At 39.7% G+C, this 26,458-nt stretch overlaps 2 protein-coding genes across 4 annotated transcripts; both read right to left on the bottom strand.

Annotated features, from left to right (window-relative positions):
* Window positions 1-18,422, bottom strand: ndufs4 (NADH:ubiquinone oxidoreductase subunit S4). Its single transcript, XM_080895039.1, has 5 exons — window positions 18,267-18,422; window positions 15,635-15,713; window positions 1,795-1,967; window positions 1,613-1,686; window positions 1-194 (listed from the first exon to the last, which is right to left on the bottom strand). The coding sequence occupies exons 1-5, from the start codon at window positions 18,347-18,349 to the stop codon at window positions 91-93; spliced, it is 513 nt and encodes a 170-aa protein (XP_080751165.1). The 5' UTR covers window positions 18,350-18,422; the 3' UTR covers window positions 1-90.
* Window positions 18,423-20,025: 1,603 nt separating this feature from the next.
* On the bottom strand, window positions 20,026-25,196 carry LOC308404433 (follistatin-A). Of its 3 annotated transcripts, none has more exons than XM_080894488.1 (6): window positions 25,000-25,196; window positions 23,642-23,839; window positions 23,250-23,468; window positions 22,898-23,122; window positions 22,054-22,284; window positions 20,026-20,669 (listed from the first exon to the last, which is right to left on the bottom strand). In XM_080894488.1, coding segments are annotated over exons 1-6 (966 nt in total). In that variant the 5' UTR covers window positions 25,091-25,196; the 3' UTR covers window positions 20,026-20,667. The 3 variants fall into 3 exon arrangements, with proteins under 3 accessions (XP_080750614.1, XP_080750612.1, XP_080750613.1); XM_080894486.1 differs by having other exon boundaries at window positions 20,026-20,274; XM_080894487.1 differs by having other exon boundaries at window positions 20,026-20,274; window positions 23,648-23,839; window positions 25,000-25,195.
* Window positions 25,197-26,458: the final 1,262 nt, after the last annotated feature.

The raw sequence follows: 26,458 nt of genomic DNA, 5'->3' as shown, positions 1-26,458 counted from the left end.
TTTGGTTTACTCATATAATTATGCATTTATTGACAAGAATCATACAGGTCTGCTGCAGGTCAGGCCACCTAACAGGTGGGCGTCTTCAGTTTACTTGGCGGACCGCCGGGTCCTCTTGTCCCAGGAGAAGTTTGCTCCGTAGGATTTCACCCGTGGCTTTGAGGTCCTCTTGTCTGTTACGTCGTAGCTCCAACCTGAAAGAAAACATCAGAGTAAGTGATGGGGCTGATAACGTCACGTATGTTCCTTTTGGACGAGCTCCAACCGCAATGAGGTGTTTTGTAGACATCAACGACCTGTGTGTAGTCAGAACGGCTCTAATCTCTTCGGTGCAATAAACAGAGTAAGCCCATTTCCTTTGCTTGGTTTCAACAAACTTTCCCAGATGGTTCAATTCTGAGTCAAAAATGAACTTGATTAGAGCTCCACAGAAAACCACCTCATTTTGTTTTACTAAAACAGGGCTGTAGTCGATTGTCTAATGAGCTGGTTGGCCCATTAAAAGCATTCCTTTGATCTTTTATTAGTTGGTATAAGAAAGGTGCTTGGATCCCCACCATCACCATTTTTGGTTAAAAAGGTCAACTGGGAACACCAAATTAATTTTTTTAAAAGCAAAGTTACCTGAAAGAATCTGGTCACAGGTACATCTCCCCTCACAGTTTATATATCCCCTGATATATAAATAACTATATACTGTAAATGATTTATATGTTAAAATATGCAAACATGACCGTGGAAATAATGATGTTACCGCTCTGGATGGTCAGTTGTGTTAGATGCAGTAGCTGAGGTTGTTTTGACACCTGCACAGTTTAATCAAACTCTGGTTCGTTTCCGTGCGATTCGTTTGTGCAGATGTAAACACAGTAAACGCACTCAGGTGCAGTAAACGGCACCGAGACCCTTCAGAGGAGGTGGCCTCGGTCCACTTCCAAACAAACTCCAGAGTGGTTCATTTATGGTGAGAACGTGAACAACCCTGGATCCAACCCAAACAGCCTTCCCATAGCCCAGGTATGCTTTGCTTTCTGGGTCAGAAATACCAGAAACATGCAGATTACAAAACTGTAGCAACTAGCCATAAAATCAATGTAAAATCTCTGTTAAGTTTCCACTCGCATTCTTAGCATTTTGGTTAATTTTGTGGGGGTTTTTATGTGAAAAGAACCCTAAAAATCACAAGAAAAGGCTAAAAGCATACAAACTCAACTGATTCAGACCAGAAGAAATGAGTGTGTACACTGATCCATTTTAAGTCCAGATACATCATACATGGGGTTAATGCCACAAAACTACTGACAACACAACTCTAAACACCACCAGCAGTATCTAACAATGAACCACTGCCTGTCCAACAGTCTGCTCACTTCACTGCTGAGAGTTATTTGTCTTGCAGCCAGAAACAAATGACAAAATCCAGATAAAAACTATTTACGTGGTTGGTGAGTCAATACATGGAGATTGCATGTATCATAAAATCGATGTGCCTGTTTGTAGAGGACTACTGAGTGGTGAGACTTATTTCTCTACTTCTTTGTTACAGTGTTTTGTCACTTTTAAAATGATGAAACAGATATATTGTTTAACCAAAGGCTGAAAAATTCTTTACCATTTTTCTCTGCAAAAGCAATGGCATCTTCCTTGGAGGAGAATGACAGCACCATATTGGACAAGGGATCAGCTCTAAAATAGAAACACAAGGCATTAGAATCCAAAATTCAACAACTGTGTGCAGAGGTTCTATAATGTCAGTTTATGTGCTGTAGGAATCAGGAGGTGGAAGGTTCTCACGTTGAGGACCAGCCCATCAGTGGGTTCTCCCAGCGCTCTCTAGTATCAAAATCCATCTTCCACTTTTTGGTGGTGTTCACGCCGGACTGCATGGCTGTCCTGGCTGGCACAAAGATGTGAACCTTACGAGTTTTGATGTGCTCCTCTGGGACTCCTGTCAGAGTGGTGATGTCCTAAAGGACACAGAAATTAAACACAATAAACTAACAAAACACCAGGATAAAAATCTAAACTAGGAGAGTGCTTCTAATTTCTAAAGTGTGGCCTCATTTGACCTCATGACTATCCAGCATTACAACTGATGTCACGCACCAATTACTACTTGTGTTCTGCAAGTCACTTGTAATAAACAATGTGAAAACAACCCCTCAAATGCTCCCTTTCACGTATGCTTGTATAACAACTCCCTCCCAACAGAAGCGTGGTTTACAGCCTTTGGTTGGTGGAGATGTGAGATGACTGAACACAAATGTGCTGCAAATCCTGTTGGTTAGCCAGGTCTTCCTCTTGATTATCAGCTGTGATGTTTTGATGCATGCTCAATCATCCAGGTAAGTAAACCTCCAAAAGTTGATTCTGTTCTCCCAGTGTTTTGTGGGAGAAACGTTTTGTCACTCACTCCCAGCCCATTGTTCCTTCAGTGGTGCTAGTTTCAGTCATTATGCAAATGTACTGTTTATAAACCTGCAGGCAGCTGAGACTGAAGAAGTCACTTGGATGAGTGACGAAACGTTTCTTCCACAAAACGTTACGTCCAGATGAACAGAATCAACTTTTGGAGAACTGTGATGTTTCACTGTTAACTGGCAACTGTGTGACAGTTTAAGCTATGCAATGAAATACTTTCTCTTGGGATTCAATTAATTACAATTACTACACAATAGTAGTAATCACACTGGTTACTGATGGTGTTCTGCATATTCCAAATGCTGACTTACAACTTTCCAAACTGGAAATGCAAAACGTTCATCTTCATATTAGAAGTTGTGCCTTTTAACAACCAGAGCCTGATTTTTTAAGAAGATGACAGACTGTGAAACTTCCAGCAGACAAGTTGCACAGAGTAAATGAAAAGCTACAGAGAGATGGACAGCTGCCATGTTTTAAAGGGTCAAACTTTTACTTTGTGAAGATTGCAGCCCCTTCAATCTTCACCTTAGCAAATGGGAAGATATCTGTGCATCACATGTACCGCTTCACAAACAATTTCACCGATTGGATCCCACTCGGTCAATGGCCAGCCTCTAGGCCTTCATGACTTTGGCTTTAACAATTGATTTCACAGTGACTCATAACCAGTTGGGGAATGCACATTTTCTCTATTTACCAGTTGCTGCCCAGCAGTCGCCAACTGAGCTCTAGGCCTGTGTGACTAAGACTGAAAACTCTGGCAATTACAGATTTACAAGAAATTAATAAATAATTTCCATTTATTAAAAAAAAAAAAAAAAAAAAAAAAAACAACCAACCCAAAACCCAACAACATGTTTTTGGTTGCCAGCAGTCCACATGAAGTGTTCTATTTTGATTAGATTATTCATGACTTCTTCTCTCCTTGCGAACATTAGGAGTTCATGCGAAACGTAAGCTTTTCTCAAAGAAAACACTTGATGTCAGCCTGCAGATATAAAAAAAATACAACTTTAGCAACATGTTTTAAGAGCTCAATGTCAGGAGAACAGAGGTCAGGAAAATGTTTGATGGCCATAAAAGTTACTTATGTAATCAAATGTTTCATGTTTTATATTTTTGTACTTCACATCAATCTCTTAGATTTATTCCCACTGTAAAATATTAAGGTGGAAAAAGGGGGTTCAGTACATCTTTGATGTCAAAGAACAATAAAACACAAAAAAGTCTGAGAATTGAATACTTTTTTTTTTAACTTTGTTTTATAGGTGCCATAAAACAAGCTAAAGTTTGGGTTGTTCAGAATCAGAATGGGTTTATTGCCAGATGTTGAGGTTTACAACATTAGGAAATTGCTGCGGTGCTTCAGTGCAGACAATAAGAATTAAAGTGCTATGTAGAAAGAAAGATATGTGCATGAGATATACATGAGATATATACATGAGAATAAGAATTATATACATGAGTGCAGGTGGTGATCAGTGCCAAACATGAAATGATGCAGTGACACAGCGTAGGGTCATGTGTTACTGGCAGCACAGGTGTGAATAACTATCCCTGAATCTTTCCTCAGCTTTAACCTGTCTGCATTGGTTTGGATATGTTACTAAGTCAAATATACATGTGTACCATTTCAATGCTAAATAGTAACAAAATTTGTGATTACATCACATATATTGTTACTTTGAAAAGAGATTTAAAAACAAGTATTTCACATGTAAAAGAAAAATAGAAACAAAATAACTATTTTTAATGCTTTTTTATTAATAACGAATTAATTTGCCTTCATTACCTTTACTATCGTTCTCTTTTACACCAATACCACAACAAACAGTTGTTTAATGTGTGTAAAGAGTATATATTAGAGCCTTAAATAGTTCAAATTTTCTTTTTACTCTGAATAATAGAAATCAAGGTGTACTCCTACAACTGTGACAGGATGGAGTTTTATTCTATTTTTTCCCATGTTTTTGTGGTAGTTCTGCATTTTCTATTTATTTTTTGTTTTTTAAATAACATTTTTTGCACATGTTGACATTAACAAAAAGTCACCATTACTTGTATATATAGCAAATCTCTCTTGGCTTGATTTTTTCATGAATACATTGCCAAGAAAATACACAAAGGTGCATGAATGTACTTGTTGCTGTGTAGGTCTGGACTTTGTCTGCAGTGGTACTGGTTCTTGGGCGTACGCACACTTTGAAAAGGTCAATCGTGAAGTTAGAGAACAAAAAAATGTAAAATATAAAACAAATATAATGGCCATCTCTGAAATTAATTCCTAATCCTCAATTAGTTGCAGACCTTCATGAAGTAGGACAGCACGACAATTGGATGAGGGTGCACTGAATGCATATTCCTGAGCAACTGGAGCCCCTTGGAGCTCCTATCAAAGATCTGGTCCAATTCTTCAGGGAATTAGCAAACAAGCAATGGGAAGTCGGCGACAAAACACAGATGAACCTCCCAGCACGCAGGCAGCAGCCACCCAAGACTGAGGGCTTTCCAGGGAGCTTTCCTTTCAATACAAGAATTTTACACATTTCAATGGCCATTACAACTTCAAAGAATCAAATTTTCATCATTGTCTGTCATCTGCCAGTTGATTTGTAGAAAGGGGTCATTTTGCATGAGCTCCACACAAAAGCCCGTCTTCCTCTTGGCAAAGGAGCTTCCAATGGTATTTAAGCCTAGTAAATTACAGGTCCAACTGCTAAACTACTGCTTGTTTCAGTGAAACATCTTTTGCCATGCAATCATAAACAAGATCTGAACATTGAAAAGATCGTTAAAATGAAAGGGAAAAGACGAACAAAAGGGGGGAGGAAAAAAACCGTCACAAGTGCTTGGTAATTATTTCCGGCTGCCCTATCTACTTAACCCGAACAATTCCTTCTTGTCACAAAGAGGAAGAAAACATGTTCTCTTCACCCAGAGGGGGTAATGGTTCATGACACAATAACACACAAGACAGTGTTAAACAGCAAGAAAATAAGATGAAGGGTTTCTCCTTTTTTTTTTTTTCCAGCAGGTGATCAAAAATGCTTTAAAATGCCTGCAAGTTGTAACTTTTTATTTCCAAAAGGCTATGCTCCAAAGGTTTCTCTATTCTAAAAGAGAGCATTAAGAAAAACTTGCAGAGTTTTATAAAACGTGGAATTTCTGGTCTGTTCTAGGCGATTGAACCCATTACGTCCCTCTATGAGACACATTAGAAATAACACTCTTGGGATCAGCAGGCCACACTATAGTTACATGTAACTATTGTGAAAATACGTGACATATATGGTAAATTGTTGCAATAATTTCTCCAGATGTAGCGCAACCTAAGGTTGGGTGTGGATGAGCACAAAAAGGGAGAATGTGTCAAAACAAACGCTCTAAATCACTGAAAAACCTCTGCTTGCTTATTTGGCATTGTTTGCAAAAATACAAGTCTAGACTTCTGATATTTGCATGCATTACTCTGAAAGCTTGGAGGGTTATCGGCATAACAAGCTCACCCACAATACCCAGATTCACAAAAGGAACGATTGTGGCTGGAATGCAGTGTGTTCCCAGGAAGACTAGAGAGGACCGTCACAAAAGGAAAACCCACACGGTGGGCACTTTTTCTTCTGCCATGTACAGGAAGCGAAATGAGAACTATCAAGTTTGACACTATTCACAGGGCCTTAACGGGACCCTACAATACCTGGCTGGGCAGACAGAATGCAGGGCTTAACAAAGAGGGGGGGTAATGGCTGGCAAAATCTCCGTCACGTGAAAGCGTGTCGATATTTCTGACACCTCCAGGCTACGTGCCAAATAAAGAGCACAGGGGCTTGTCGCTGTGGGGCCACTGGGCCCACCAGAATGCTGAAAGCTAGTACCCCTAATTCTCCAACAGAGAACTGGGATGGAAATTTTTGGTGTAAACAAGACAGAAATCTCAGTCTGCTTAAGTCTGGTGGAAAAACTGTAGGAAGCGGTGAGATACCAAAGAAAGAAAATGATAAAGAATAGTTTTATAGAGGGAAGCTGGATGCCCAAATACCTCCAAATTAAACATTTGTGAAATGTACTGTTTTTATTAATTAGTGCAGCATCCATTCAAATAAAGTATAACCCAGGTTATTTATGTAGCTCCACTTTACTGATGTCCACTCTAACACATGCAGGCAATCATTCATTTCTTGAAACGAGGCCACCTTTACATTCGCTAAATGTGTACGTGCCTGTCTGTTAAGTCTTGGGAACTGCTCATCCAAACAACATGAGAGAATGAAGTCATATATCACAGGAAACCAAACATAACACATAAATAAATGTCCATCTGTCTTTGTGGAAATCAGTTTGAGTTTTAGATCAAAGTGACAACATTTCTGGCTGGCCCACCTCCTTTTAAAGGCCTGTTTGAGGGTGAAGTCTTGGCTTTCGGGTTAAAGTCACAACTAGGTTTAGGTTAGGGTACAGGTTTGGCCATTAGTTGTGATGGTTGACATTTAAGATGTGTGAGACTTGGGAATGAATAACTATCAATCAAAATGCTCACAAATATAGATGAACACACATTTGTATTTGTGGCTCTCCCAGCACTCACACACTGTGGGGAGCAGATAGAAAAACAACTTTGACCCAAAATATGAAAAGCACTCCTTCAAACAACCTCAAACCTGATTCTTTACTCATTCGGGTCCAAAATATTGAATATTTTAAATACAAAGACTTGCAATGTCTATCTTCCTGACAAAGGAATCTACTGGTCTAATTTCCATTTATTTTCATCTCCTTCTTTGGTCATTGATGATCAGTTCATGTTTGAAGGAGATGAACCAGAACCAAATGTGCACCTGGAACCTTTAAACCTGGCACGCTGAGATGACAGCTCTATTCTCAAAGCCATCTTCAATCAGACTCAGTTATTTTTCCAAATATAGAAACCAGTCGCCAATGAAGACAAAGACTACAGCCTATTTTAATTGCTGAAGAAGTCAAGATGCCGGGTGTGGATGTCTGTTTCTCCAAGTGTTCTTCCAGCCTCCACTCTTCCCATATTGTTTAACCGATCTTGTCAGCTTCAGATGATTTGCAGGTGAATGTCTACATTTCCTGCAGTTCATTTCCCACAGTTTATACAAAGGGATATAAAACCCACCTTTGCCTGCTCTGTGATATAAAATGTGTTTTTCATATTATTCCTGATATTATCTGCAGATCTAATCCAAACACAATAAAGGTTTAAGGATTTTTGTGGTATACATTGCATTTCTGAAAAGGTAATGAAAGAGATCAAATGTATTTTACCCTAAAAAGTGGTTGCCAAAAAGATTTTAAAAAAAGAAAAAAAAAGAAAGAAAAGAAAGAATATTGAAATCAGTTTGTGAAGAATGTTTGAGAAAATGTCCAAGTAAAGCAATATAAATTATAAATTTTATGATTTATTTTATTCATCTAATTCCATTTTGATGAAAATATCTACTGCTTGGAACACAGACTAGCTCTTTATGCTGCAGAGTACCCAGGTTTGGGAAAGAATTAAAAACAGGTGCATATAAAGACCTTCTGTTTAATCACTCAGTGAACTAATTGCCCCTGTCTTTTCACTTAATCACTGGATACTCCCACTGGGTACTAAAAAAATATTTATTTAAACATAAAATAAAGGAATGCCACATCTGTTCTTACAATGATCCAGGACGACTTGGTTATCAGTTATGAGAATGATCAGCTCTCCAATAAACCAGATAGGTGAGAAAACGTGGAGAACAGGGTGGATACAGATGATTGATTTCAGGGTTTCAGCCAGAGTACAATAAGGCCAGTAGCATATATGGCCTTACGTGACCCCCCACAAGGCTGCAGTTGTAGCTGGGTTGTTTTGCATGAGCCATGATACTTTTTTACCTGTTCAGCTCATATATAAACATTATCTGGCACTCTTCTGCTGGCATATACAGCACTCTTCTTTCAATTTTATCTTCCAAGGAGTCATTTTTCAAAGTAATCCTGAGCAAAAGTTGTCCAGACTTTCTGAAGTCTTTATAAGTTTTCCTTTAGAGATTGGTTCCTTTTTCAATCAATTTCAGTCAGGTCTTTGTTAACATTGGACACTGACCTATGAATCATCCATAAATGAGCATTCAACATACTCAGCGTTTCCAAAATTTCTAACTGCCAACAATAACGTGGAGCTGCTGGTATCAAATGATCAAGTTTGATGGTGTTGAGCTTTTACACTCTGTGCTCTCTGGTCACTACCCTGTGGCTCCTCAACCGTACCGGCAAGTTTGGAGGACAGGTCAGCACTTTGGGCTTTTTGTCATGTTTAATGCATCTAGGATGGAACCACAAGAATGCCAGGACCAAAGTTTCCCCAGCAGAACATTGCAGTGCAATGAGATAATCGCTGTTATTCACTTCACCTGTCCTGGTCTTAATGTTGTGGTTAACTGGTTAATGTCTGTTTCCCTAAACAGCCCTGCTCACATTACCTAAACATTACTACTGGCGTGCTGTTTTTTTAGACTTGTTAAGGTTTCCAGTTCTCAGCTGAAGTACACAGTGTGTTTTCCAGTTAGTACAGTAACCAAGCAAACAGACAAACAAGCAAACAAAGGATGACTAGCTCTGGCAGAACATTTCTAGCGTCACCGTCACATTTTTATAGACACCAGGGCTGCCACCACACAAATAAGCTCATCATAGGATGTATACCTGTATGCCAAATCTATAACTTGGCACCCAGAGGGGTCAAAAGGTCACCAAAGCTGAATCATGTTGAGTCAGCATGTGCCGAAAGCCCAAACACATCGCCCCTAACGCCCCACTGTCCAGCCCACACCCAGACCAAGAGCCTCACTCATCAGCCTCGGCCGGTTCCCACCTTCAGACGTCTTTGAAGTGGAAAAAGTGTGCCAATTACTGACTGGACACTGGGGGCATCTCTAATAGAAACAAATATTATGCTGCTTGCTCATGTGTGGGAGTGGTTCAACATTGGAGAACAAGAAGCAGCTGGTATATGAAAGTCATCTTGTATTTCACATTACACATACTGGTAAAGAGAGGAGAGAGGAGGGGTCATTTATGAATATTTTGGATGCAGACACACTTGTTTGTCTGAGCATCTCAAATGTCATTTTATAATAAAACAATTTATAAATAAACCCAAACTATGAAAATGCGTCAAGCAAAGACTTGCCCCGTTTCAACTGAATCTTACTGTGAGTATCTTTTTAAGTTTCAAAATCTTAGTGGAGTACAAGTTTGTGAGGAAAAACAATTACTTAAAGCTATAAGACAGAGCAACACTATTTAAGCATCATTTCCTAGAGCATGTTAAGGCCCTGACTCTGGGGGGTGGTGGTGGTGGTGGTGGTGGTGGGGGGGGGGGGTTAATCGTCTGGCACCTCACATTTTATGAATACCAAAAGCAGCTTGCAAAATTACAAAAAGAGCTGGTAGCTTACAAGTAATGAATAAATTGAAGTGTTGTCAAACAGAAGTAGCAATCCTTTTTCATCCAATCTGCAAACACAACACTTAGCAGTTGGACACTTCCTAAAACTCCCCAGCTGAGGAGTCCTCTTCAGAGAGTTAGTCTATGGAAGAGAGTGCTAATGAATGAAATACTATTTAGTTGATGATACATAATAAAACCTCTTGTCTGCCATTCATCAAAGACCAACATCCTCTCAGCCACTACTTCAAACTTGAGCAGAGATTTTTTTTCGTACAACTGCGCCATGTAAGAGGGCAAGCAGACAAAACAGATACTTAAATTGTCTATGTGCAAAGGAAGGAGGAAGGCTGGAAGAGGAGGGAAGGGAGGGAAAAGCGGGTTGATGGGGTGGTGAATGTGGTCTGCTCCACTGTAGGTCACTCTGTCTCTGAGGCTCGACAGAGGATATTCACGCCTGTACTGCAGACTTAAAGTGGTGGTGCTCAATGTCCTCATAGCTAGAATGGCAGTTTTTGTGGGTTTTAGTTTTTTGTTTCTCCCCCATTTCCCAAGTGTGTGTGTGTGTGGGGGGGGGGGGGGGGGGGGGGGGGGGATTATGGTGGTGATTGAAGGGATTTTGACACTTGCAAAACAATCATTTTGTATCAGGGAGTCCGACAGTGAAAATAAATTCTAATGTTTCAACTACAAGATCGTTCAATCTGATTTCAATTTCTGTCTTTAAAAACAACCGACAACAGGCTTTTAGACTCATCTATCTTACCGCAATAGAACCCCACATCTTTTAGCCAGATGTGATGTCACATCTTGCCAAGCAAATGCTGTTCTCTAAATTATATAAAGAAATAAAGAAACCCAAAAACTTATCAAACGTAAACATGCCAAGCATCGAGTGAACATACCTACACTCTCCTCTTGCCGTCGTCATTCCGCCTTTTCACTCAATTCCCCACGGTCTAATAACTGTCCTTCTCTGGCTAATAAAACCCTAGTGCCTTTAGAGAACTCTATAACAAGGCTTCACAAGCGCTTTAAGATTATGGTGTTGCCTTTATGTGGACAGAGAGAGCGCGTTTGGCCACAGCTGAAAGAGAAATAAACGTTCTGTTTGCAAGACTCAAGCGTTAGTGAGAGATATTGTATTGCATATTGAAGCAGCTGTTATGGTTATAACCACAGTTGTTTGTGCAAAGGACCAGAGAGTAAAGCAAAAAGGCCTGACTCTAATTGACTGCGGTTGTAGACATTCCGTGTAAAGCTGTGTATCACTGGCCAGCCAGTCGGACACTGGGAGCTGCCCAGCATGCTTAATCAAACAGTAATTACAAACAAAAGCAGGTCGGCATGGGCACGCCGGGGAACAGCTACGGGCACTGGTGGACCATCACGCACGTCCTTTTCTTTGGCATCATTTCTGAAAATCAGCCAATGGCCCAGAAATTTTGCTCATAAAAGTCAAACTTAGAGCTTTAAATGTGGGGAAAAAGGTGAAAACACTCAAATCCTACAAAACCTACCTAAAGAAGTTTACAGTCAACCCTAAAATCAAAATCATCTCCTCTGCAAAGACTTTACTGTAAGTAAGGCTCTGTAACATATCAAAATGCTATTTCAATTACAAATTTAGCTTTCAATTACTATTCAAGCAAAAAAAGAAAGAAAAAAGAAAATGCAAATACTGTTTCAAGATGATGCCTTTGCTTGATTCTTTTTTCCTCCCATACATCTAGTGTAAAAAAAATGCACTTTTTTATACTCAAATCTTTTGATTTTGTGTTTTCGCAAGTCTAAAATGTGAATGACCGTAATAGGCATGGCATTATTAAATTGTTTGTTCTGCTTGGTCAGCAGTTTAAAACCCAGCTACTTTACTTATTGTCATATAAGATGAACAACAGAAGCAGATCGTCATACTTTTTTTTTTTTACAATTACTCTTAACTTGGAAAAAAAAAAAAAAAACACGCAATTTTAGTGAATGACACTTAGAAAGGCAGTTTCAGAAAAGCAGTTGGACTTATCCCTGTCAGTATAAAAACTTTCTGTGACTAATCAGTACTTAAAACTTTTTTCTGTCTGCAGTCCAAATCACTTTAAATGTCCTTTTCCCTGATTTTTGACCCAGCAGGAGATTCTAAATTCGTCTGTAATGGAGATGGCCAAACACAATGTAGAGATCCATGTTCTTGTAAAGTCTGCATTTTCTGGACACACGAGAACTAAGGACAAGATAATGAGTATCAGACAAATGTTCATGCAGAGTTTTTGGAGTGAATTCAAAATATCATTTGCCCAGGCCAAAATGCAATATCATCTGAAAGAGGTTATTCAGAAATGTTCACTGCACAACGAGCAGCACTCCACTTTCTCCTCAGGCTGGTCGAGAGAGACGGCGTGCAAACCCTGAATAACCTCTCAGTGGATCGAGATCTTTCTTTGATTGGTCAAACCAGAAAGCAATTCACACTTATTGACAGCCTGATGAATGACTAGCGTGCTGACATATGCTGAATGCCCAAAAGGGAGAGTGCTCTCAATGCCCTCTACCACGTGAGACGGAGGCCACTGTACTGTAAACAGCTGAGGGCCTCTCTTTTCGGCCTGTCTGGGTGAACATTAGAGTACTTCCCCTCGTCGCCAGTAACAGCATGCTACAAAGGAACCTCTGTGGCCAACAACACTGAAGTGGCCACTGTCTTTTTCGTGAGTCTCAGGGTGTCTCACAAACTTTTTTCCATGCTAGTTTCTTTTCTTTCACCCCCCCCAACACACACACACATTTTTTAGAGGCCCTTTTTTTCCTCTCCTCTGCTGTGCCTCTCTGTGGCCCCTACTGAGAGGACAGAGACAGACACTCCGCCCAGCCAAAGGTTTGTCTGCCAGTATGGCCAGCTTTGGTCTGGGACAAAAGCACACTGACGCTGCCCATACTGCTCCCCCGCCCCAAAACAAGTCCACAACAGACTCCCACATTCTCCCCAAACTCACTCTTTCTCCGTAACCTTCTAATTCAACTTTCTATGACAAAGCAGTAATGTCAAAGATCAGTCTTTGTTTTGTACAGTTGGTGCGTTGTTAACCACTTCAAATGCTTGGTTATCACTGTTTAGACTATAGTTCAGCACTTAATGCTAAAACAAAAAAAGATTAAAGCGAAACAGAGCTATACCACATCCTAGAAAAAGTAATTCAGTAAAGTAACCGTTGCCTGGTCAACTAGCTTCTCTCTGACTGGGGCTTGATTTAAAAGGAACAGTTCTTTTGGAGCAACAGTATTCACCCAAAACAGACCAGTCATAGACACCATGTAAAAGAAGAAAAAAGAAGAACAGGGCTTCATAGGGATTTAATCTTTCAGCATCTTTAAGTAATCACATTGAAAGTTGCTTTCTGAAATTGCTTTCATAGAGGTTACGCAAGTCAGAAACTAGGCCAGAAACTGTAGACAGAAATGATAAGAGATTTGAAAAATCCTAAATGTCAGATGACATTTTCTTGCCCTTGTGTATTTGTGGACCCAGAAATCCATTTTGATTGCTCTTAAAAACTACAAAAAAACCCCCAAAAAACCAAAACAGACTTCACCATAGGGCTGCTTAATTAATCGAATTTTAATCACGATTACGATCTGGGCTTTCAACGATCATTAAAAATGACTGAGCCGATTATTAGCCCCTCCCTCGTGCTTTACTCTCGCGCTGCTCCGTGTGGCAAATCGAGCGCACCTCTCTGCATTTCGAACACGTGTAACAACAATTAAGAGCAGCGGTCTCCAACCTTTTTTGCGCCACGGGCCGGTTTATGCCCGACAATATTTTCACGGACCGGCCTTTAAGGTGTCGCGGATAAATACAACAAAATAAAACTAGTACCGGTACCGAAAAAAAGAAGATTTATTCATAACACGTGAAAAGACCAAGGAAAACCGAGTAAACGATAAATACGATAACAAAATAATGCTGAAAACCGATAAAAACCCTGAAAACTGTACATTTCACACCTGAGCCTCAACTCTCTCATACAAAACGACTCACGGACCGGTACCGGTCCGAGGCCTGGGGGTTGGGGACCGCTGATTAAGAGGACCTGAGGGAAGTTCGGAAAGCTAAGCAGAAGTTATTTGGAGAGGAGAGTGACTGCCATTGGTTGAAAAGAGAGGTAAAAAAAAAAACTTCGGTGGTGTGGAAACATTATGGGTTCGCGGAGTCAGAACTCATTTTTCATTTATTTTTTATATTGCAAACATTTGCACTGTTATCAGTATTTGCACACTATTTTATATTATTTTTTGACAATCTTTAAAGTCATTATTCAATACATTGTTATTGTTAAATAAATATCGTCAAATAATCGAGATCTCAATTTCAGTGAAAATAATCGTGATTATCATTTTTGCCATAATCGAGCAGCCCTACTTCACCATTTGCCCAAGCTAACCCTGATGAATTTTCTTAATTTGCCTGACTAACAATCCAAATTCAAAGAGGTTGCAAGACAGATGTGCTGCTAAACTGTTTCTACACATTACTTCCCTCACTTGTAACCTGGTTTCGTGTGTGCATGTGTAAACATCAAATTCTAATTTGGATAATACCACTCCATGAAGCTTTTTGTGGTTACAGAAAGCGCTGTGAAAAGTCCTGATAAACTGTTTGCAGCGACTTCAGCAAATGTCCCAAACATTGCCCAGCATTGGGCACTACAGGCACATAACACTGCCTACTTTGCAGGTCAATGTATGACACAGAAAACAACATTTACCGTTCTGCTGCATCGATTTAGAAAATTCTGTTATCACCCAGCTGCATTAGGAGCTATCCTAATGCAGCTGCGTACTTTACTGAATGAAGGCAGAGTAGATGAAGTCGACAAGTCTAGACAAAATCATTTTGTTGGGCATATGCTACCAACAAAACAGGCTGACTCGGGCCTGTCTGTTCTAAATTTACATTGAAAGAGTAGCACAAACCAAGCATTATGAAATATTTCTGTCACGACAGGCAATAAAACTATTATGCAAAGCATCTGATAACTGCTGATGCCAAACAAAGAGCCCTCAAACAACTGATGAATCTGTGAAACTTCAGAAAGAGCAAAAGAAATCACGTGTTACTGTTAATGATCACAGTAATCAGTCACTACTGACCCAGGCAAATGTTCAAGCAGGGAGGTACTGGCAGGGAAGCTGATATAAAACACATACTGCACATGGTATGGCAATACTTTACTATAGTGCCCCCATTTTTTGACTGAGTATTTGAAAGCACCAGAGACTATAGTTTTTGTTATCATTAACAAAATAATTTTGCACTATTCTGTGAGATATTTTTATGATTTACTGTATCCACATTTATATCATTGGGGCATTCATAATGTAAAACCCCCCCAAAACTATACATTGTAAATGGACTGAGTGAAGATAACTGCATTACAGTGCGTGAATATTACTCCACTTCTCCTGTTAGAAAAAATTCCATTTCCTCAGCCATTCAAATAGTTGTAGCCACTTCTTTCATGAACTGGCATTTAAACCTAGAAGGACTGTGAGGATAGGAATAATCAGAGCTGTGAACTGAACTACAAATGATGATATTCGTCATCACTGTCATATTGTTACAAAAGCCTACTGTCTAGGACAAGTTCAGTTTGGTAGCAGATGACAAAATTTTTTAACAGTTTTTTTTCCCCCAGCAGAATAATTGGAAGACAGAAGATCAGATAAACACCGATGTACAACTCAGATTGAGCAGGGATGAATTCTTACCAATTTCTCATCAACTGTAATAAGCTGTGTATCTTGTCCTGGTTTCTCTGCCGGTCTCAGTGTTGATGTGCTTGTAGACCTGGGAAAAAAATTTAATTGTGATTACAAGCTAAGCACAAAGCACCAAAAGTACACAAGTGACAAAGAAATTACACAAACAAGTTAAGCTCTGGAAATGCTGACGATCTTGGAGGAGGCGGTGGGATGGGGGTACAGTGAAAAGGAAGCGACAAGGAGGGAATCCCCCCCGCCACTTATTAGTTCTGTCTAGTGAATCTCTGGCAGACTCTCGCTCTCATCCTAATGACAGGACGTGCTTAATGTTGGCTGTAGTCAACTGTCAGGCGAGGACTGTGAGGCTCTTTGTCAAAGTGCAGCCGTGCCCCATCACAAAACGGCAACGTGCCATCACAGAATGGCACGTTCCATATATTCATAATTTTGTATTTATTTCAAATGAATGTTAAGATTTCACTACAGTCTCAGGTCTGATTTTTTCAATAAAAACTGATTTTTAAAAAAGAAAAGACGAATATAGTTTCAGGTGTAATCATTGCACAGCTTAATCACATGAATAAAGTCCTACTCTGCATTTTTCCTGGCATTGAAGGAGCTTTGGGGAGTAACTACACATGGGAGTATTCGCGATGACAACATACAGATAAAGCAATGATTCTTATACCTTATTTAACCAAAATCTGCACACTTTCCTTTGATTTCTGACCATTTAAATAAAAATGTATATCATGTGTCTGTAAATAAAACCCAAAACTGGTTTAAGAATGAAACAGAGTAGTTCTCCCATTGTTTTAGATTTAAGATTTTAAATATTTAACACTTTTTAATGCATGGTAAAAGGCAGTTTTTTCCCTTTTTTTTTTTTTTACCTCATCCACCCACTTCACCTCTGAATCTGTTTAACTGTGAGCTCAGCTCTGTGTGTAAAACCACACACAGAAATCACACATTTAAACAACAACAAACAAACAAACAAAACAAAAAAACAACAACAAACCACACAATCAAGGTGAACCTGAGAGCAGGGGAGACAAAAGTAGCAAAACCCATCAATGACTGAAAAACACAGCATAGATGACTGGGTATACATTTGCTTTTTCCTTTTCGCCCTTTGGCTTTCATTTAACTGTTATCCCTGTCAGTTTCTTGGGGTAATAGGATGCTTCCTCATCAACATGGCTGAGGAAATACTGTGATTTATCCAATCACTCATCTGACTTTTAGATTACTTCAGATTTTGCCAAGAAAATACTGTGCAAGTCAATGATTTCTTATTATCTCCATCTTTCCAGACTCTATAAAGCAAAATAAATGTCTTATTTCATTTTCAACATGGTTACACTACATATTCTAATCTGGTATCTATTAATAACCTCAGCTAATGCACTGCACATAATGCCATTGTGTGAATAATAAAAGTTGTAAAAGCATGCATCGTATTATTTCTCTCTTTAAAAACTCCCAAAGGAGACAGTAACTGTGAATACAACTGTCAACTGTTGTAACAGCTTACAGAATCATTTCTGATGATGGAAAAAATCCAATGGCATTTATCAATGACAATGGTGAATTTTTAATCAGTTGTGCAACATCAATTCTGCTCTGACTAAATGTTAAAAAAAAAAGTGATGAACAACTGAAAGTCTATATTCTTCTTCTTTCAGCTAAAGGGGGATTTAATTTAAAGATCGTCAACATCTTCAACTGCCACTTCCAGCTCAGCCTCCTCTCTTTCTCATTCAAGATTTTAGAGGAAGACTTGTAGGAAATGATTAAAAAGAAATGCCGATGACTGCCAGGCAAGCCATCAATTAGAGACCATCGCATTTAACTGTCCTTACTAACCGGAAATATGAATGCGGAAAATATTGTTGTATTTAAGTATTTATGATATGGAGGTACTCTTTTAAAGTGTCACAAAACCCACTAACTGTGGCAAATAACTGTGTGGTAAAAAGTGGCAAAAAACACATAGTGGAGCAGCACGGGGGTCAGTTTGTTTAAAATCCTTCCACAAACACAGATAACTTTTCTTGGTGTTAGTATCGTTGGGGTCTGGTGGCTACATGAATACCTCAAACTATAACTTGCAGATTTGTTACTGCGAGAGAAGCACTGTATTCTATCAATAGCAGTGAATTACTTTCATGCTAATTGTTAGCTTCCAGGCTCCCTACAGCTGATTGTAAGGTTAGCTGTCGGCTGAGTCACTTATTTAATAAAGTTGTCTCGGCACGTGCTGTGCAGACCAGTGAGCATCATTTAATTGTGTTAGCTTTTAAACTGATTTCTAGCTCGCCCTAGCATTAGCCAATTAGCTGGGCAAGCAAGTGCTGTAAGGACAATGACATTATCTACAAGCCCAGTGTACTACAAGATAAAAGCGTGCAGGCGCTGACGTTGTTTAGTGTATAAAGTCTTCCACGTTAGGTGCGAAACCTCTATTTTGAAAAGAGAAAAAGAAAAATCTTCATTAAAGTGCTCTGCCGCTGACAAGCTAACAGACACACGGCTTCTGTGCTGTAGTCGACTTGGGAGTTAAATAATTCAAACAAACTCAGCTCAGAGTATCAAGTGCGAACAGAAACCTGATAAACAATTAATATGAAATTACCTGATAGGATTCAAGAACATTTTAGAAGCTGCATTAAAAGCAGACAAACGTCCCAATCCGAGAAGTGACATTGAGGACGCCATGATTGTTGTCAACGATGACGTACGGTAACCGCAAAGGAACAAACAGTACGCGCGGGTGGCGGAGACAGCTGGTACATGAAGGACTTTGCCAACCGAATTTTTGGATGTGTCACATAGCACACCAAGGGACGCCCAGACATCTACTTACGCCAGTGCTCTCTTATATAACAAAGAACAATTATTTTGGTGTAAATAGAAGGAAACCCCGCACGCTGAGAAGAATTTCAATTTGCTTGTGCTTCATGTCTACTCACTGAAGTTTATATGTTTGTCTTTTTTCTGCCCGTTTTCTTATGCTTTGTCTGATGACAGCTTAAAAAACGGAGCAATTTGTTTCTTAAAACATATGTTTAATACATGTATATACTTTACATTGTGTATTGCACAATATCAATATTGTGTAGTACACCATGTAAATTCATTTGTATATTCACAACGTAGTTTTTGGAACATTCAGTAACAGGAAATGCAGATAAAATCCCCTGGGTAAAGGTATATGTAGTTTTACTGATATGTATGAATATACATTTTTAGCAAATCCTTTTTAAGTTTAGAAATTGTTTATAGCTCAAGTTTTAGCCAGTCCAAATGAATAAAATATCTCATGACAATGATGTGAAGTGATGGCCATCAAAATAGACTAAGCCTATAAAAGGTATGGTTTAATTTGATCTGATTGATGTCCAGTCTTTTATTCTTTAAAGTAAACGCTTGCATTGAAGCTATGATAGATTTAGACATATGTCTAATAAATAATCCACCAGAGTCAGATAAAATTATAAGGAAAAAAAACTTTTATTGATTCACTCTTCATATCTGTACAAATACCATCAAACTTTGTATGTACATATGACATTTACATAAAAAATACAAAACTATATATTCATAACAGAATTTTGTATTTCTCTTGTGATGTTTGAAAACAAAAAAATGCATTCTGAGGAGAAAAAAAACAAATAAAAAGAAACAAAGTGAAGAAGTCAGATATAGTGTAGAGTATTGCAGTATGTTAGTCCTAGTGTAGCTCTGTGAGAGCAGTACGGAGTACATTGGCAAGAAGACAGCTCACAAATGTTAATGGCACATTGTTTCCAAAGTAATCAAGTATTGCCCAAACTTACCTCTAATGTAGTGAGACAAAATAAAAGCTATATTTAATTATGTCTACAGTCTCCATGTGGAAACAAACCTAAAGGGCTAAAACTGAAGGAAACTTAAAACTAAGAAAAGAAAAAACTAAATGGCTCTTTTTTTCTTTTCTATTCCATCACTGCTGTGTTGCACCATTTACAGTGCTCTTTTGCAAAACCATTGAGAGAATCCCTTTGGTCAGTAATTATAGTTGTAAACAAACCAGACACACTTCTGTACATAAAATGATTGATATATTTCCCAATAAATAAACACACAGCCTAAACATGCATTTATGTATGTGTGACATAAACATCTGTGATAGAGATTTGACAGAAACAAGCAGATTTTTTACAGCTCAGGGAATGCAATTTACAGCTTGAAGAGGACTTATACTTACACGGTACCATGAAAAATAAATAACACTGCTTTTCTTTGGACAAATATATTTCTTCATGATAAAAAAAGAAAGTAAAAGGGAAAACAACAAAAAAGGGAAATGAGTGGTAACACAATATATCATGGTAGGTGATAGCCTGACAATGTAAATGTATAATTTATAAAACACAAAAAGTATAAATAAACATCTAGCAGACTGAACTATATGTATACTTCCTTTTTCTTTAAAAAATAAATAAGCATACACATAATGTACAGTATGGACATGATTCCTTGCCCTAGGACTGTTCCCCTAGTGATGTGAGCCTATCCATCCAGTATAGAAGATAAATGGACATAGGCCATGTAGTCTGAGTCCTCATCTTCCTCATCCTCCTCCTGGTCTTCTGTAATGGCTATATGGGAGAATATATGGTAGCTGTTGTATGAATATGGACCACAACAGCGCAGAATATCACTGTCAAAAAAATAAATCTCACAATTAAGCCACTGGCACACAGCCTCCTTTCTGTTTCTTTCTTTTGTGTATATGATTATGTTTGTGTGAGGAACAGTCTGTGTGACTTGGCAGCAGTAGTTGCTGTGGCATCCCCAATTAATAATACAATGTCCATTTACATAATCGAGCAAGTCAGGGCTGCAACATGAGAAAAAGGAGCGACAATGGAAAGGATCGGCAAGTTGGAGGTTAGGGGAAGGTCACGAGGTGGGTTAAGGGGAGGATGGGAAGCGGGTTTAGGGGCACTGGGGATGATGGTTCCAGTGGCTCAGGTCTCTTTTGAGCAGATTCCTGAAAGCAGACACACATAACACAGAAAAGTGCTTTTGTGTTCTTGGACTCGCTATAGTTTCTTTTCTCTGATTACTAATATTTTCGCTTCTGGCTCAAACGAACAGGGAGGGAGGACTCTGTGTCACAGCCTGACCTTAGCAAGCAGGTCAGAGATCGTTAGCACAGTTCTGAGGTATATTCTTTTTCTTTTTACACAAGAGATTTACATTGGACACATAAAAAAGCACACAAGCAAGCACAAGGGTAACGATACATGAAAACACAGGTAGTCCCTCATTAATCCAAAAGGAGTTTTGATACACGATACAGTCACTGGAAGCGGTATGAATGCGTTAGCTAATGAACGTTTTTCTGATGATGGGATGGGAAGTAAGGGAGCGTGGATCAACAAGCTTATGCTCAATCTGCACACTGTAAATTATGACTTTTAGCCCATGAGGTGATCATAAAGTTGGTCCCTTGGACTTCATTGCAAACCTTAATCACATTATATTAAGCCAGTTAGGAAAAACAAACAAACAACCTTCTAAATAGAAATTTGGAATGTCAATTTGAAACTACCTCAAAGCTGTTGTTAAATTTAGTATTTTGTCTGGAGATTTGTGGGTTAATAAATAGCTCACACTGGTCTATGACAGGCAGTTCACATGAATCTTAGTGTACAAATCCATCATTGTTATCAATGGTACCAATGTTACAATCACCTTATGCACGTCATACGTCTGTTTAAACACATTCTTTTTTTAACTGACGTGTTGGCAGTGTGGTTTATGTCACAAGCGTCAGTGCATTTTGAATAAATTGATTATAGCCAAAAATAATAATAATAATAAAGAAAATAGACCATTTCCAGGGAATTAACAATGTGACCATGGAATTTACAAGCTGTAAAGATTTGGACATTAAACCATTAATGACTGAAAAAATACTGCATGGGATTTAAGGCAACCTGCTCCCGCAGGTCACTAGCATGACCATAGACACACCTATTTTCTCAGAAAGTATAGATCCACTGCAAACAGTTTGCTGATATAAGTTTTTCGCGCATCTTTCTGTTAGCAGGATTTGCAGAATTGGGAAAACGTGAAAAAAAAAACGAAAATTAAACAAAAAAACAACACGAGAACAAAAGCCAGCAACGAGGACAATGTCATGCAAGTTCTTCCATTCCCCAAGTCTTTTCTGCTTGCTTAAGCTGTGGTTGGTGATGTGGCCGGGGTGGGAGCTCAGGGAAAATCAGGGTAGGTGGAAGGTGGGGGGCAATTTCACAGGAGGTTTTTTTTGGGAAAGCAACATAGAATATTGTCTTTTGCTCAGAGAAGGAGGGGAGGATTTTGTTTCTTTCTTTTCTTTTTATATTTTGCTTTTGTAATTTACTTACAGTTGCAAGATCCTAAGTGTTTGACTTCAAGCAGCACCCCCATTGAGCAAGCAGCTTGCTTCATGGCACATTCACTGGGATATGTGGTGTTGTCGCTGGCACACACCGCCTCATCTGTCCTACTCTCCGGACAGGACTCATCGCACAATGAGCAACGGCCTCGGCCCATCCGAGCATCCCACAGACACTTCTTCCCCGTGCTGCACTGGATATCCTCACATGACTTGGCCTCTGGGAGAAGAAAGAAGGAAATAAGGAGAGAGGAAATCTTTGATTAGATGGATTATCATGAATGTTTTTCAAGCAGGATCAAATGACTACCTAGTTTTTTAGAGAATTAGAGAGAATAAAAACTAAATCCTACTTTACGGGATAAGGCCTCGTGGTGTGGAACAGAAAGCTTTGTTTTTAATTAGCCTTTTAAAGACTACAAGACTGAAATTGACTACTATCTGTGTAAGAATCAATCTGACTCAAAACTTGAAGCATGTCTTCATGGCCCCCAGCACTCCCCTGTTTTCCTCCATCTCCCTCCCCCTCTCATTCCCTCTTTCCCAAATGGGAAAGTGCTGCCAACATCAGGAAATAATAAGATGTCTATCATTTCTTGAGCAAACACAAGCAACTACCAAACACACATTCTCTCTAAGACCCCCTCCTCACTGGAATGTTGGCAAAAATGAGCAGTGAATTACTGCAGAGCTGGCCAGAAAGAAAATGCACTCAAACAGTTTTCAGTGTCGGTGACTGCTGCACCTCTCTCTCTCTCTCTCTCTCTCTCTCTCTCTCTCTCTCTCTCGGGGAGTAAAGTCTCACGCTTTCATGCGTGTAGCTGCAGACTTACTGATGCATTTTCCCTCATATGCCACTCCAATAGACCTGCCGAGGAGACAGGTAGCTCTTCTCAGGTGACACGCGCTGGCATAGATGATCCCATCGTTTCCACAGAGGTATTGCTCAGGCGACGTCGCCTCGGGGCAAATCCGATTACACGTCACACAATACGCGTTGTTGGTCTGGTCTACGACGCATGTGGAGCTGCCGGGGCACAAGACGTCACGGCACGTTTCTGGCGAAACAAAGACATTGGGAGAGTTGTGTGAAAATGACACGAAATGCAAGAAATACAAGAAAGCGACGGATTCTTTCTAGCTCGCTCAGCTTTCAGAAATGTGGTGACAGTTACATTTACTTACTCTTGCATTTGCCCTGGTACTGTACGTCCAGATCGGGATGACCTTTGCATTTAGCTTTTAGCAGTGCGCATTCGTCTTTGTAGGTCTTTCCATCAGAGCCGCAGACAGGTCCTTTCCAGGTGATGTTGGAGCAGTCTGGTGCGCACACGCAGCGCGGCTTGCTTCTTCGGTTCAACTTGCACCTCTTTCCGGGCCCACAGTCAACATTGTCGCAGGTTTCTAAAACAAAAGCTCTGTGTTATGTGATGCTAATGAGGATTTCTTTTTCCCCTGGTGTGTATTCTGGCGCGTAAAGTAATGGGACAATTACGCAAACCAGAGCACCAGTTTAATTCATTAACCAAAATGAGTGATTACATGTAATGTGAGAAAACGAAGGAAAATGAGTGCACCTCCACCTTTGCAAGGTATGCAATTGGGAGCTCCGCCATTGAAGATCATCCACCTAAAGAGCGTGCTGTTGGGGACGTCCTCCTCGGTCCAGGACGTCCCCAGTCTTCCACTCCGACAGCACTCCTCCCTGCTCATCCCGGGCATGTAGAGCACCTGGCACCTCCCGTTTTTCCCCTGCTGCAACCAACAGTTCCCAGCTGTAGACAAAAAAAAAAAAAAACCAAAAAAGCTCGAATGCCGCATGTTGGACGTCTAAAAACCCGCTGACCCAGACTCAATATACACACGCAGCCGTATTATCCGAGACGCTCCCTCCCTCCCTTTTCGCCCTCCCGACAGTATTTTGTCTGATTTTTTTTTTTTTTTTTTTTTTTTTTTTTTTTTTGCGAGACTGTTAACACTTGCCTATCCCAACTGTGACTGACAGCCCTTACAATGCAGCCATAACCAAAAAAGTAAGAAGAATCTTCGGAGGGGGGTTGTCTTTTATTCCCAGTGTCTGCTTGCTATCACTGGACAGAAACGGGAGCGTCTAGACAGCGTTAAATAGCAGCCAATCTTTCTCCTTTAGAAAACCACGGTTTTTAGGTAACAAGGCTACACACACCACCGTCTCCAACGCCTCACTCACTACGTTATCCCAGACAGCAAGCAGACAATGACTTACTTATTAAAAAAAGCAATGTAAAGTTTATTTCAGCGATATTAAAATGTGATACATAACAATTTTTCCAGTTACATGCCAAAAATATTACTTCCCACAGACAGTAACAGCATGTTTAAACCGACAAAGACACAAACACATTTTTTTAAATCTTCATGAGATAGTGTGTTTCTTATGCTGAATTGAAATATGTCCCCCGAAACCATGAATGATGGGTGCAAAAGCCTGCATAGGTATAAAACTGCAACTGTGTTTGCATACAATGCAGAAAGGCTACTAGCGGGAAATGTATAAATAACACGCTCACAGTGGATATTCTGAAGTTTGTTGGAGGATTGACAACAACATCGCGGAATGCTAAACGCTCACACAGTTGCAAAAATATGTTCAGGTATTGTGAAAGACTGTCACCAACACGGCGTGGCGGCTGTAGTTCGCGCGCATGGTGACGACTGCAAAACTTGCCATATAATCTCACTTTGAAGTGTCCCACAGGGCACCTGTTTTCTATACGCTTTACGCAATCACTGCCTGATGTAGAGAGACTTTTATCAAGAAACTTTGAAAAGTTTTTCGGTGGCAGCAAGTGGAAGACACCCCGCGAGTTCTGTGACTGACAGCAGTGCACGTTTTAAAAAAGAAAAAAGAAAAAAAGCGAAAGAGAATAAAAGGAAATTGATAAGGAGAGCTTACCTTGAACTTTTTGATGTTCCATGAGGTGACAAAGCCATAAGAACAAGAGAAAAATGCCCGGGTGAAGGTGGTGTTTCAGCATCCCAAACATGATGGAGAGGCAAAGTGAACCACGTATTTGACACAGGCAGCGCAAAAGTAATCTGCTTAAGGTGGCAGTGTTGAATAAGTGTCAGTCTGAGAATGCAGCCTCTCTTTAAATCTATAAGGGGTCTCGGGTTGACTGTCTCTGGTGGGCGGTCTCCTCTTCTATGGGGGTGGGGAAAAAAATTTTTTTCCTTACCAAAGTTCTTTCAATCCCAATCAGGTGACATCGTTACTAGCAACTTTCTCTTTGCCGCAATAATTAAAGGATATGAAAATACTTGAAAGAAAACACCATACTTGGAGCTCAGGCACTCTGCAGAGAAAGAAAGCGCAAGATGGAAAAAAGTATGAGCTGATATAAAAATGTTGTTGTTTTGAAATCAACACTGTTCCCGAAGTTTAATTTTAACCCCTGTGATACTTTCATCACATCATTTATTCACTTTCACGTGATTCCTCGTGGAAAAAGAGCACTCATGGGCTTTGCATCTTCTATACACATGGCGTGGACATGTGCTCTTTAATAATAATAATAATAATAATAATAATAATAATAATAATAATAATAATAATAATAATAATGATGATGATGATGATGATGATGATGATGATGACGATGATGATGGTGATGTGCAGACAGGCCCACTACCAGCATGCCTTTCCAGGCATACCATCAGTCCTTCAAATTAAGGTTACTATTTGGTGGTTACTGATATATATATATTTTTTTCCACCAACTGCAGACAAAAGAGCAGATCTTTTTGATGTGAGTTGCCTTTTGGAACACATCCGAGCCCAGACAATAATAGAATTCGTAGTAGTCCGCAGCCGCACTGCTAATGTTAGAACAGACAGTTGTTTGGGTTTCTCTCCCGGGTCAAGCTTTTAAATATAATCAAACCTGTTTCCGAAGAGCCTTCAGACAGAGAAGCAGGGTGTTGCGTTTCACTGAATGAACACACACACACACACACACACACACACACACACACACACACACACACACACACACACACACACACACACACACACACACACACACACACACTGCTCTCCGCTCACAGACGCTGAACTCCTTCAGAAGTCCTTGCGCGACCTCTTCAGCGGAATTCTGGTTACAGCTCTTCAAATCAAAGTGTCTGCTGTGCGAACCAGACACCAGGAAATTAATTAACTGACGGTCAGGTAGAAGACACTGTGATCTCTTTGTCTGTATCCAGTTAAATACCACTCACTGTACAGTTTATCTCCATGATACTAATATCTGGTATCAAATCTATATTTATGTAAGATTTTAATATAGACCAGGATGTGTGTGTGTGTGTGTGTGGGGGGGGGGGGGGGGGTTCTCTTAAAAAAAGACGTCAACCGT

Source organism: Rhamphochromis sp. 'chilingali', assembly GCF_963969265.1.
Source record: "Rhamphochromis sp. 'chilingali' genome assembly, chromosome: 10".
Taxonomy (NCBI): domain Eukaryota; kingdom Metazoa; phylum Chordata; class Actinopteri; order Cichliformes; family Cichlidae; genus Rhamphochromis; species Rhamphochromis sp. 'chilingali'.
The sequence above is the reverse complement of the archived record's forward strand: the minus strand, read 5'-3'. Positions and strand labels throughout refer to the sequence as shown.